The sequence below is a fragment of the Euphorbia lathyris genome, chromosome 4 (genome assembly GCF_963576675.1).
Source record: "Euphorbia lathyris chromosome 4, ddEupLath1.1, whole genome shotgun sequence".
Lineage (NCBI taxonomy): Eukaryota > Viridiplantae > Streptophyta > Magnoliopsida > Malpighiales > Euphorbiaceae > Euphorbia > Euphorbia lathyris.
In genome coordinates this window covers 1,451,551-1,466,329 of record NC_088913.1, presented here as the reverse complement: position 1 = coordinate 1,466,329, position 14,779 = coordinate 1,451,551, and the positions used below count along the sequence as shown (strand labels likewise).

The window sequence follows — 14,779 nt, the reverse complement described above, 5'->3', positions numbered from 1 at the left end:
AGCTAGAAACGGCTCCTTGTCTGAATAGTCTAAAAATGTAGAAAAACTGAACAAAGAAAACATCGTTTTTTGATATTATTATTATTAGTTTTTAGTTTACGTAATTCCATTACACTTATTATTACTTAGTTTTAAGTTAAAACAAGAAAATCAATAAAAGACAAAAGTATGGAAGAAAGAGAGGAGGAGACTTGAAAAGAAAAAAGGCAGAGACAAGAGATGAAAGTAATAAATAGGTGGGACAACACCATTAATTAGAAGACCAAAATCTCAAAAAAAAAGGTAAGAGATAGGGATGTGGAAAGAAGGGGGTATGATTTGTGAAGATAATAAACAAAAAAATAAAAAAAAAATAAAAGAGGGGTTGGACTAAATAAAAGAAAAGAGATGTAAGACTTAAGGGGACATATCTAGAGGAGAAAAAAACGGAAAAGGATGAGAGAGTCTGAGAAAGAAAAAAATGAGCTGATGAAGAAAAATAAAATAAGAGAAAGATGTAGAGTGCTAATGTTAGGAGAGGAAATTAGAAAAAGAAAAGAAAAAAGAGTTGAATGAAAAATAAGAAGATAGAAAAATGGAGATATACTCTTTATAAATAATATTGTATTTGATTGTCATAAATAATGTTGTACATTTCCAATGTCAAGCTTTTCATGTTCCCAATTAATAAGCATTTATCAAGAGAAATATATTTAATGCATATAACATTGATTAGACGGATACAAAATTACTCAAAAAAAGACGTCTTCTTATGCAAAATAAAAACATCTGAAGAAAAAAAATTATTTCTTGAAAATTGGTTATATCTTGAGGAAAGAGAAAACGTTTTTAAAGCACAATATTCTAAGTTACAACTGACATGTCAGCAGGTAAAACCTTTTTAATATTAAATATCAACTTAAATTATGGACCATTAGATCTTGATCCAATGGATATTAATCGTTCACCACCCATGGAGATAATTTAGTGCTCACCATTAAAACCAACCCCATATATATATATATATATATGCAGAGAATTAAAGAGATTTTATGGATTAATTTAAATTCCGTAGAACTCTTAAATATAGTACGGAAAAAATAATCTTTTTATAGATAAATATAATAATATAATTAAAAAATTAATATATTATATTATATTTTTTATCAATAAAAAAGGAGGAAGTGACACCTGAGCTCCATCGTTACTGTTTTCTATATATATATATATATATATATATATATATATATATATATATATATATATATATGTAGAGAATTAGAGAGATTAATTAAAATTTTGTAGAACTCTTAGATATAGTGCGGATAAAAAAATCTTATATATATATAAATATAATAAAAAAGGGCGGTCCGGTCGCACTACGCGTCCCCGCTAAGCGAGGGTCCGGGGAGGGGTCCCACCACAAGGGTGTACTGGGGGCAAGCCTTCCCCTGCCAATTTATTTGGCAAGAGGCCGCTCCTAAGACTCGAACCCCTGCCAATTAATATATTATATTTTTTATCACTAAAAAAGAAGGAAGTGACACATCAGCTCCATTGTTACTGTTTTATATTATATATAGATTATGAGTCTATTTTGATAGCTTTTCCCTTTTATTTAAAATCTCCAAAATAGAAACGGTTACTTGATAAATTACCTTTTAATTTATGTATTTATTTACTTATAAATAGCAGTATTATGTTAGAAAAGAAAACATAAAATTATTAACAACATAATATGTAATATAATTCGGGAAATCTTTAATAAAGATTTCTAAATCAGATAGAGAGATAGTTGTGTCATTCATGAATGAACTCAACACGATCAAAGCACTTGACCTCTTTCTAAATACACGAGATAATAATTCCTAGCCAATTTGAAAATAATTTCCATTCTTGAGATTCTGAACAAGAGATAAAGAATCCAAAATAATCAAAACTCTTTTAAATCTCGATTCCTTTACAACACAAATTGAGAATAAGATAGTTCTGCCACAATAATTATAAACAAGGAAACCGAACGAACTATGTTGTTTCTGACAAAATAAGCAGCATTGTAATTCAATTTTAAATTACTTTTCCTTTAATTAACTTTGATATAACTTTTGTCTTAATTTCTTTAGATAAAACAATTTGATGAATCATTCTACACTCATAATACAATTAAAATATAATTTTTTAATGATTTTTCTTGACCCAGCAACTTTTCTTCAATTAACTTTGAAAAAGGTAAAAATGAACTAGATTTTTTTTATGAGGGGAAATTACATTAATGTATTGAACTTTACACTAGTTACTTAGATTATATTTTGTTGTGCTAAATATATATCTGAAGTAACAATGACTCGATAATTTGGTATATTTTACCAGTCAATGACTGATCAACGCGAGTTTGACGAATAAATTATACTGATGGTATCTGAACTTTACCCTAATTCACCTGTTGGTATTTATATTTTATTTTATCCAAAAAATACACCTCAAGTAAAGATGACTCAACATTTTAGTACACACAAGTTACAAAACACTAAGTAAAATAAATAAATAAACAAACAAACATAAAGAATAAATATTTTCCTAGTAGAATTCACTAAAATAGGAAGTTTCAACTTCTTTTAAGAAAACTAAATGATACTCCCTCTGGTCCACAGTAGAAGTCTTTTAAGTTTAATGCACACTAATTAAGAAATGCAATTAATTTTAAGTAAAAATTTTTGTTACCCTTAGTATCTACAATAGGGGTTAATGAAAAGCTCATTAACCTCCAAAAGTAGTATGAACCATGGGGGAGAGTTTAATAAACTCTCCCCATGATCATACCGCTTGGTATGTAGCAAGCGGTATGATCACCTCAAAAGCTGCCTTGGCAGCTATTGAGTTTTATATATATTTTTTATTAAAAAAGTTATAATATATTATTAAATTAATTTGTAGGTCTCATATTATTGAGTGTTTGTAGTATTATCTATTGGAAGGGATATTTTAGTGGTATGAGAGTTAATTAAATTGGTCCCACATTGATGATGTGTCTTAACTATTGAGTTGTTAATAGTATTATCCATTTGAGATTCTCTTATATTAATTGCATCCACTAGTAACTTTATCTATCCCCAAGGCAAAAAAGCCAACTTAAATAGGAATATATTTGGTAAAGTAAATTAATGTGGATAGATTGAAACAAAATGTCATATATTGTGGAACTTTCAAACATAATTTGTGCTACTTCAACTTAGCTTCAAATAACCGTCACATCAACTTTCTTAAAACGATCTTTTTCTAGCTCAACTTCCTTAAAAAACATTTCCATCATCTCAACTTGCTTAATTAATGGCGCCTTGCAATGCTACCATGCCACATGGATATAACTTTTTGAAGGCAATTAAGCTAGAATTTCTTATGTTTTCTTCGTTATAAATTCAAGATTCATCTATCTTCTACTTCATCTTTTTATTTTCTTGGTTAATTTCAAAGCAATCAAACCATGGGAAGTGAATCTCAAAAGCTACATATACTCCTCTTAATGAACCTCTTGTCTCGAGGCAAATCATAAAGATAGAAAAAATTAGGGTTCCAATATCAAACTAAAATTCGGGTCCCAATGCCACACCATTATTTTTTTACGTCGTTAGCATGTTTGACTATGTTTGCTAACGAAATAAACTTCGGATCCTCGTTTGCAAAAAATCACCTTGAAAACTAAACTTGACTCCTTTCAGAACAAAAATAAACTTGAAAAAATAATATTAAATAAAAAATTTGTGTTATGTTTAAAATTATTCATACATAAATTTTTTGAATTTATAAATTAAAAATGAACAAGCATCAGATAACAATGATTGAATTTATAAAACATTTTGAAAAAGACTCTAATATTGTGATTCTGTTAAAATAATTGACAAATGAACAAGCATCAGATAACAATGATTGGAAGTGCCTTGGTTTCAAGGGCATCAATCTAATGAAACTATAACTTCTTGTAGTTATTCATATACCCGAGCATCTCCGCAATTTCACCTATTGGAATGCCTCAAGACTGCCTTTAGTAACGAAAGAGGAAGCTGAAACATAAATGACAAAGCATGTGCACTAAACAATCAAGCCTTAATATAGTGCCTAAGGCTAAGTATCAAAATCCTAATTGATAAAGAGAGTTCAGTGATTATCCATTATCAACTTCCCAGAAATGCAAAAAGCAATAGCCTACCATCATAAATAAGTAAACTAACAACAGATTTTACTCTTTTAATAAGGAAAGAGGAAGCTGAAACATGAATTCCTCTTAATATTGAGAGAACATAGCCTCCAAAAGGCAATGGATGACCCCAAGAATCAAAGCCAAATTTAAGAATCAGGAAGAAAGTAAGTCAAAATAACAAACTTAGTTCAAGAATCTGAGACACCACAAGTCAAGAAATCGACAAGATTCAGATCGTAAACGTGCACAATAATAATTAATAAACTCGCTAGAAAATCAGTAACGTTTACAAGAGCATGAGAAGTAACCTAGTATCTCTCAATCACTTCAAGTTCAACAAGAAGAGCATGAGAAGTAACCTAGTATCTCTCAATCACTTCAAGTTCAACAAGACAACTGACTTATCAAATACACTAAAATTAACTCATAAGGAAAAGACAACCATATTGCATCCACGAATTGACACTTGCATTTCTGCAATCCCAGTAATACACAATGTTATCATGTTTATACGCTTCTCAGGAATGGCATTTGCATTTCTTCATACATATTTAGTAATAATCTCAATATTGCCATTATATAGAGAGAAAACTAAAGGTTATATAAGACGTTTAGCATAGTTATTAAAGGCGCACGACGCACTAAGGCGTAAGGGGTCCTAGAGCCATGGCGCATGGCGATGGCACGTGCCATAGCGAGACAAGGCGCACTCAAAAAAATAAAAATTATAAAAATATAAAACTAACATAAAACTAAATTATGAAAATATCTTAAGCATAAATAAATTTTAAAATGCAAAATAAACCCCATATTAGAAAACTTGAAAGTTGAATACTAATTCCTAAGTTCTACTCCTAATCAAAACTCTCCAAATCCATCACTCCTCATCATCACTATCACACTCCTCATCTAAGGCATCATCAAACTATTGATCATCAAGCTATTGAAGTTGAATTCCCTTTGGCTTCTTTGTTTCTGTTGTTTGAATCCGTTTGATGTGTTTTCTTTCTACTAAACTTCTTCCTCTTTTAATGACTCTGTCTCTTACTCTTCAAATGACTTTGTCTCTTCCTCTTTAAAGAGTCTCTTCGTCTTCTACTTAGTTTAAAACCTATAATCTCTCTCCTTTTTAATACTTTTTGTTAATATAACAGGTGTTCCATTCCAAATATATAAAGTAACTACCAAAAAACAGCTCATAACTGCCTCTAACTGCCAAGGCACGCCTTTGGCAACTGCCTTTGGCGCAAAATGGCACACCAGGCGCGCGCCATGGCGCTAAGGCCTGCGCCTGGCGCGCCATGTGCCATAAGCGCGCCTTTAATAACTATGACGTTTAGGGAGAAGTGTCTCTCAATTACTTCACCCGGACAACTGACCTGTATCAATTGATGGCAGTTCTAAAATTACCACTGGGTATTACTGCAATCAAATTACATGGAATAGACAACCGTGTTGCATCAAGTGTTTATATGCCGTTGCAATAACTAACCGAAGCCTTGTTGACATACATTGCCTTATGGAGCACATTTGTTTCTGATTTGGCAAAATAACATCATTTCAGAGGGGGAACTAAAAACATTAAGCTCATTTGGAATGCCTCAGAAGATATGGCGTGGTTTGATAGGCAAACAGAACAAAAATAACCTCATAAGGACCTAAAACTCTAGCATTACAAGCAAAATGGAACACCATGAAGCACAAAAAAGATTATATACCTTTGAATCACAATCTATTAGCAAATTTATCCAATGGAAGGAACGCTCTATTGTGTGAGGCCTTGTTTGATAAACCACTTAATGACTTAAATTAAAATGTTAAGTACTTATTTAATTTAAGTGCGTTTGATAACAATTATTTCTTCACCACATAAATTAGTAAATTAAGTTAAAAAGCACTTATTTTGATAAGTCAAAATATTTAACTTAACATTTTAAGTTAAATATTATCAACTAATATTTTTATAACAATTATATCATTCAATATTTTCAGCACTTATAATATTCAGCACTTAAAATCCAGTACTTATTTTTTTAGCACTTAATTTTCAGTTTTATCAAACAGCACCTGAGTCTGGCATCAATCTATTAGCTCCAATATCAACCAATACTATGCTATTTCAAATAGAAGTCAACAAATTAAAAATCAAAAGCTCTAAAGATAGAACACGAGGGGCGAGAAAGGCCAATATTAAAACTGGAATTGGAGGGGCAAGCCTGGCCAATGCTATAGTGCAACACAATGGCGATTCTTGAAAACCCTAATGGCAAGCCATTAATATAGGCCTTCTCCCTAAAAAAAAAAATTAATTTATATACTACATTTACAAACAGATAAAAACCACAAACAGTTTTTTTTTCTTTTATTTTACTATAATCCCACAACAAGTTTATGATATTATTTCCTTGACTGCAGTATATAAATGCTCACATATTTGATTGCTAATAATATACCAGAAATCAAGAAATAAATAAATTATATAAAGAAAGGATCATGACTTAAATGCATATCAACTATCTAATAATAAAGGTTAAAAAAAAAACTATCTAATAATAAAAAAAGAAATAAATAAATTGAAACAAGTTCTCATAAAAAAAATAAAATAATAATAATAATAATTGGAGAAAAATTCTACTACAATCTCCCGTTCAATTGAGTTTAGGAATGAAAAGATAACCTCCATTTCTCCGACCCGTTGTCCCCCTTGCTTGGCCCTTCCTTTAAGGGGTTGTTGTGTAACAAGTGCATAATGTCCACTGGAACGTCCATGTATTTTATCATCAACTTGATGAATTAATTTCAAGATATAGGATTGCCCTATTATAACAGGCTGCTCAAAAGGATCCCATGTTCTTCCATCAAATATTCTACTTTTTCCCGGATACTCGGGTTCAAATACCCACGGATTTGCTGTTTGCTTACTGGCTTCATATAATTCAGAAAACACTAGTTTTCGACATATACAACTTTATTCTTTAAACAAATCATTTCCAAATAAGGTATATATATCTCATTTTTTTATTGGTCGATTCCATTTCATCCAGTCTACCATATTTTCTGATTAGAGGTCCCTAAATGGGAGGCCTAGACGAACACATAGGCCGACTCCCTCTAAAACCGCCCCTCCGTGTAGCTCCTCAATAAACAATCAGATCCAAATATTATTAAAGGGAGTAGAAAAAGTTTATACAAAAGACAGCCAAAACAGTAATTTAAACAGAGCAAAATTGCTCAAAACTGCTAAAATCATAAAAACGAAAGAATTACAAAAATACGGATAGAACTCGACCAATGTGTCTCGTAACAAAACAAACAAAATATTACCATAGTATAGCAACCCGATTCTCTTCCCTGTAGATAAGTAATAACGAATTCATGGAGGAAAGAAAATGAAGACAAGTCGACCAATCTTGTTTAAACTTTCAAGAAACCTCCAAAAGCATCACTTAAAGAACTTCACCACATAAATCGAATCACACTCTAACCAAAGACAATGTCAGTCATTCTCCCAAGCTTTCACGCTATAGCGCGATTAGCGCCCTTTAGCACCAGCATTTCTGAAAATCCCACCCGAACCAACAGCTCCAGGAGTACCAAGAGCAGAACCATCCGTATTAATTCCCACTTTTCTTAAATTAATGAGTTCATCAATTAAAAAATTAAGATCAAAATAGGATGATCCACCTTCTTCAACAGCCATTCTTGCAATCTTTCTTGCAATCTGCCCAAGTTCACGAGCTTTTCTTCTCATTTCTTCATTTTCCATTATCTGATTTATAGCCTTCTCTATACATTCACTCTTTATAATGCTATGATCATGAACACCAACCTATAATGCACGGAAACTCTCCATGACAAGCGTTTCCCCGTTTCCCGGAAACGGAAACTCTCGGAAACTGATACGAAACGTTTCCGGGCACGTTTCCGTAATTACCAAAAATATGAAACGCGTCTCTCAGTTTTTAAACGATTTTCCCTACCTATTTCGATTAAAATTCTGGAAATTCAAACTTTCTATTTTCCGGTTCCTATTCAATCTATGATTATGAAAATTGAAACTTTCTATTTGAGACATAATTACTTCCTTGTATCCTTCAATTTAAAGAACTAATCCATATTTCTTTCTCCTATAATCCTTGTCTCTTGAATCTTGATTGAGCTTGAATTTTCTTCATCTTGTTTTTATTTAATGTACTATTATATTTTTAATATTTATAAATATGCCCCTATATTTTTAATATTTACATGTTTCCCCCACGTTTCCGTTTCCTACGTTTTTTAGAAATTACGTTTCCGAGTATCGTTTCCGTATCCGTTTCCGTGCAACATAGACACCAACAGATACACCAATTTTCAGTACTTCTGTCACAAATTTTTCATTGAAGAATTGCTCACTTCCTATAGGCCAAGTCAGCATTGGCAACCCAGCAGCTATTCCTTCAAGCGTTGAATTCCATCCGCAATGAGTCACAAATCCCCCTATCGCTTCGTGTTTAAGTATAACTACTTGCGGTGCCCATCCTTGAATTATCAGCCCTTTTCCTTCCATTCTTTCTTCAAATCCTTCAAGCAACCAATCTTCATCTTCTTCGTGATCAATGCTCGTCCGGACGACCCATATAAAGTCCTTCCGAGAAGCTTCAAGTCCGACCGCAATCTCCTTCAGCTGAGTTGCTTTGAAGTTGGTTGTACTACCAAAACATAAGTAAACAACCGAATCAGGTTTCATGGAATCAAGCCATTTCGAACACTCGCGTTCATCGATCGATGCTTCATGTCCTCTTCGTGCTTGTGCTTCAACATCTCTATTACAAAGAGAAACCGGGCCAATACTCCAAGCTCTCCTTCCCAAAACGTTTCGATAATGTTCAGCGTACACCAGTTCGAGCTCAAAAAAACTGTTTACTACTACTCCAAAGCTCTTCAGCTCCGATTCAATGGAAGACTCGTACAGTTTTCTCATCTCATCGGTATCACTTTCTCATAACTCAGCTTTCAATAATTTGTTTCTTGACAGCTTCATATCTCCAGGAAAACTCGGAACGACAAAAAGCTCTGAATCTGACGATAAGTTTTTATAGGGTTTATATTTGTGAATAGATATGATAGTACATAGAGAAAAGAAACAAGTTCCATGAAAAACAAGTCTTGGGATATCAAATTTGGAAGCAGAATCAGTAGCCCAAGGAAATATCCAATCAGCAACAAGACAAACTGGATTGATTTCTCTTAGCACTTTTTCCAGTGGATCCTGAAACAAAGGTGTTGCAACTAGAAATTTGGAGAGAACTTCCCATCCTAGATTCTTGGAACAGATGAAATCACCATTTTCACATCCTTCTGGTAATCCACTTTCAATTGTAGGAAATTGAAAGATGTGAAGATTGATATTAGAATCTGAATTTGGGGTTTTTTTTATTTGTCTAGAGACAAGAGGTTCATTGAGAGGTGTTGTGAGAATGGTGGTTTTCAGGTTTCTTGAAGCAAAAAGCTTGGCTATGTCTATCATTGGAATCATATGGCCATGAACCATGAATGGGAAGAAAAGTATATGTGGTTTCTGAGATTCACTTCCCATTGTTTGATTGCTTTGAAATTTACAAAAAATGATAGAAGATGAAGATGAAGTTGCATAGCTGTTTAATAAAGTATTTTTTAGATAATTTGTTATAATAACTCTCGCTAAAGTTGACTTAATACAAAAAAATAAATAGAAGATGAAGATGAAGTTGCATGGCTGTTTAAAAAACTATATGCTTAATTATTATTATTTTTTTATTAAGTCAACTTTAGGGAGCGTTATTATAACAAATTATCTAAAAAATACTTTATTAACCAGCTACTGCAACTTCATCTTCATATTTTTCTTTTTTTTTTTTGGTTAATTTCAAAGCAATCAAACCATGGGAAGTGAATTTCAAAAGCCACACATACTTTTCTTCCCATTCATGGCTCATGGCTTATGGCCACATGATTCCAAACGGCAGACAAGCTTTTTGCTTCAAAAAACCTCAAGGCTACCATTCTCTTACAACTCCTCTTAACGAGCCTCTTGTCTCCAGACAAATCCTAAAGACCGAAATTCGGGCTCCAATATCAAACTAAAATAGGTATGGATGCCACTTCAGAGTTTTATTTAATGCCGTTGGCATTTTGGACTATATTTGCTAACGGCATAAACCTCAGACTCCCATTTAAAAGTTTTTTACCACAAGACTGTGTTTGCAAACCGGCCAAACCATATGCACGTTGCATGAACTTAATCATCCATGTTACAGAATTCAATATGCCAAGAGTAGATATTTAATATAATTCTCCAAGAAATTGATAGCAGAAATAGTTTGAAACATGCTATGTTATGTTTCAGAGTGTCAGGATTAGGATTTCTGACAGTAAGATTAGGGCAGAAAAGATCTTAGAAGAAGAGAAGAATAGAGAAAGAAGATTGAAGGTTAGAGAGAGATCGAGATAACCAGAGAAAAAAGAGAATAGAGAGAGAATTTAGAAGAAAGAAATAAAGATTTCATTAATCAATTTGCATAATGAATTGGTACAGTACAATTCTCTAAAATAGGAAAAATGGGAAAAGGAAAGTATACTAGTCTTCCTAAATTCATGGCCCTAATAATTCTAACTTACCTTAAATCACCCTATTAATTCTAACCTACCTTAAATAAGAATAGGAAATATAACCTTCTTTAAATAAGAATAGGAAATATAGCAATTCGCTTGAAATAGGCATAATTTGAATAATTGTGACACAGAGGAATCAAGAAATAGCAACAAACAATCATCATGATTTAAATGCATATCTACTATCTTTAAGTTCAAAGCAAAGATCATGACTTAAATGCATATCAACTATCTAATAATGAAAATAAATAAATATATTGAGAGGATAGTTTAAAACCTCAGGCAGCCATTTTCTCAGTCTCTGCATCTTCCATTATAATGTTCAGCCAACTTCAATTCCTGTTCTCGCCTAATGCCAAAGCAAATGCTCTTTGCTCTGCCTCTCCTTGCACTTCAGCAGTTTCATTTGGCACTTCAAACTGTTATCCGGGCTGCTTCTGGCACCTGATTCGTTTGAATTAAAGGCACTGATCCAGTAAAACTTGAAGATTTAGATATTGAATTGAAAGATTTGAAAGCAATGCATCCAAGAGTTTGCAAATATATCAATATCCAAGGACCCTCAAAGGTGCATTAACTAGGATTCCGGGGACCTTGTTGAATATCCCATGGCCATTTCAAGCAAAACAAAGGTTGTTTAGAGACGGAACCGGTCTTCATCTGTAGTTTTATACCAAAAAAAGCAGCACAAGTCTATATCTTTACCCAACAGAATGAAAATTATCCACAGCAACTATTGTGGCAATTCCCAAAAGTAGACAAGAATTTCAATGTTATAGATTCCAACTTCACTGAGAATTTCAAAGTTCATCCAAGAATAGCAGAAAAACCAGTGAAGTAAATTTGCATCACTTTGTCATTCTTCATCTTCTCCACATTTTCATGTATCGGAAAGCTTTAACTTGTGGTTATACAGCTTAATTAAACAAGGAGCTTCCTCATGGCATTTCACATATTTTTCCAAGAAACGCCTCTCTGAACATGTGAACAAACTAGTTATGCTTGAATTCAATTTGACCAGACCTTTGGATAACAGAAATTCAATAACTGCACCTCTTGGAATGAGCCTCTTATTCAAGCTATATTTGAGTAGTGCAGGACAACTCAGAATGACTGAATAATGTAAACCCAATTTGTTGACATAAAAATCTATCATGGTCATTAGCTTATCCTCTGAGATTGAGAGAATCGATGGGAGCCTCTTGAAGGCCGTAATTATATCTTCATCAGACCAACCCCACCTCTTATAAATCGCAACCTTCTCATCCCTCTTTGATTTGCTCAGTCCTGTCAATGCTATGATTGCAAAAACAAACTGTGACTTCAAAGGATTAAATCCCATTTCCTTGACTTCCTCCAAAATCTTTCCAAATTTGACTGGATTTGTTCCAATACTTACCCAATCAGCCTGAATTAACAGCAAAATACTTGATGCAGGCACTCCATTTTCTCTCAAAGTGTTTATATTAGGTATTAGAGCAACTTCAAGACTAGTATTTAGAACACGAGCATTTCGTTTAATCAATTCAATGGCTTTGTATTCAGATTGCAATAAGTCAACAAAAAAATTAAAATTACCAACCAACATATTTTCTAAGCTTATCTTGAAGATCCAAGGGTAGGTACTTAAGATTGTAACAAGGTCAGGAGTTGAAGCTCCCCTAGAGCGAAAGAACTCAAGTTTGGGGGAAATGGTCTTCTCGGGATGGCAACATAGCATTTTAGGGAACTTTCTGATAATTTCAGAGATTTCAATTTTCGAGAATCCAAATTTTTGGAAGGAGGATATGACCGAATCAGGCTGCTCCGAGGATTCAAACCGGACACTTTTAGAAGCTGAGACAGCTGATTTAGGAGATAATCCACATGTTTTTGTGAGGTAAGAAAGAGTAAAAGACTGTGGATTATCAGAATCAGATGATAAGTATCTGAGTGAAAATGAAACCACCATTGATGGGTTATGAGGTGCAACAGTGGAACCATTTCTAGAATGGAGAAGCGTCTTGCAGAGAAATTGAAACATGATAAACCTTAAACTGAAGATTGTAAAAGAAAACCTGACCTTTGCTCGAGATTGGAGACAAGCCTCGACCCAAATGCAATTCCAATTCCAATTCCAGCAGAAGAAGTTCAGAAATTCAGAAACTAATTGAAGAAGAAATCAAACCCTAGTAAAGAGAGAAGAAGAGAGAGTAAAACTATGTCGTTATGATGGGATTTCCACGTCTGTAAAAGACACGGGCAGCGGGGCAGCAGTTAGGTATATTTATACCCTTAACTTTTAAAATGGCTTAGGGGCCGTTTGTTTTAGCTACTGTTTGCTGTTACGGTTTGCTGTTTGTTATTGCCGTTTAGTATTGCTATTTGGTGTTTGCTGTTACGGTTTGCTGTTTGCTGTTGGAAAAAGCTGCTTTTCCAGAAAACAGGAGGTCACTAACCAAACACCTAATGTTGCTTTTCAGATTTAAAAGGCAAACATGATGTGACTAACCAAACACCAAAAACTCTCAATTTTAAAATGAAAAGGCAAACAGGAGCATGAAAAGTAGCAACCAAACGGACCCTTAATACATATTTACACCGTTAAACTTGGTACGTTTTGCCTATTGACACCCTAGACGTTTAAAATAATCTATCAAAACCTATAGTTGACTTTAAAAATCTATCACATACCTATAGTTAGTTTTAAAAACCTATCTACACACAAAATCGTTAATCTTTCATCTTTAACAAATGAGGTGCAATTTTATACAATAAAGTAAAATGAATCCTTACTCATAATTTTAGGTGCAATTTTATCCTCCATCCCAAATAAATACTTACGTTTTGTAATTAGTTATAATGTGGGATAATTTGAGATAAACTTTCAATGTCTAAGATAAAATAGAAAAATGATTAAGAAGGGGCTCGGAACCTCGCTCTGATGCTTTAGTCCGAATATGTAAGGACAATGTTACCTTTTGGCGCATTTTATAACGTCATATTTATATAATAACAAGATTGTGTACTCTAAATGAGTTGGATTCCGCGTGTTACTTGCTTTAATGGAAGAGACTTGTTGTCAATCTGAAACAGGTACCAGCCATAATCGTTGTCTGCAATTTAAGGTGTAAGACCAGGGTTGAATGAGCGAGACCTTGCAGACGTTCTTGACTAGTTCACATAACATTAATGGTTACTTTTTTTTAGAGAGAGAGAAAGCATAACTTGTAAGAGTTTTACATTCACTATCAATATTTAATTTGAACCAAATCGAATCCGGAGGGCACCACAAGATCCAAATGAGAGAAGCTTAGCGATTAAAATTATTCCCCTCGGAATGAAAGGCGAAAAGCGAAAACAAACACCCTAGCTTGAAAAAGAAGGCAACGAATATTGGTTGGAAAGCAAGCCGCGAGTCGGTTAGGTCTCCGATCCGATTCATACTAGTTTTTAATATGTTCAACAAACCAGAGCTGTTTGGTCCGGCTAGCTATTTACAATATTTAATTAGAAGAAATAAATATGTTGTAGGTGGGATTCGAACATGGACGATGATGTATAACTATATACATGTTACCATTAAACTAGCTTTCAACTTGTAATTAGTAGCAACTAGTATTGTGCCAGCGCGTTGCGCGGGTGGATATTTTTTTTACATAAATTTAACATTTTAAATTTTATATAATTTGCATATAGTGATATTAATATTTTATTTTAAAATAATTTAAATTTACAAATTGTAAATAAATTAATGAACATACATTTATAATTGCTTGATAATAGTGTTGGGAAGTTGTTAAAGTCATAATCTATTATCTCTGTTGATATGTTTGTAAGGACCCTTCCTTTCCGTTCCAATGAATATAATGATGGAATACTATATATTATGCTTTGTATATAGGTTTATTTGTGACTTTTGGATTTCTTTCGCTTTGTGTTTTTTCATCTTCTGGTAACTCTTACTTTGATTAATGGGCTAGTAATTAACAA

At 33.1% G+C, this 14,779-nt stretch overlaps 1 protein-coding gene and 2 pseudogenes across 1 annotated transcript; all 3 read right to left on the bottom strand.

Moving 5' to 3' along the window:
• Window positions 1-5,664: 5,664 nt before the first annotated feature.
• LOC136228358 (small nucleolar RNA snoR127) lies at window positions 5,665-5,738 on the bottom strand (annotated as a pseudogene).
• Window positions 5,739-6,358: 620 nt separating this feature from the next.
• Window positions 6,359-13,024, bottom strand: LOC136225932 (transcription termination factor MTERF15, mitochondrial-like). The gene is made up of 2 exons (XM_066014108.1): window positions 11,085-13,024; window positions 6,359-6,466 (listed from the first exon to the last, which is right to left on the bottom strand). The coding sequence occupies exon 1, from the start codon at window positions 12,828-12,830 to the stop codon at window positions 11,688-11,690; it is 1,143 nt and encodes a 380-aa protein (XP_065870180.1). The 5' UTR covers window positions 12,831-13,024; the 3' UTR covers window positions 6,359-6,466; window positions 11,085-11,687.
• On the bottom strand, window positions 6,701-10,790 carry LOC136225933 (scopoletin glucosyltransferase-like; annotated as a pseudogene).
• Window positions 13,025-14,779: the final 1,755 nt, after the last annotated feature.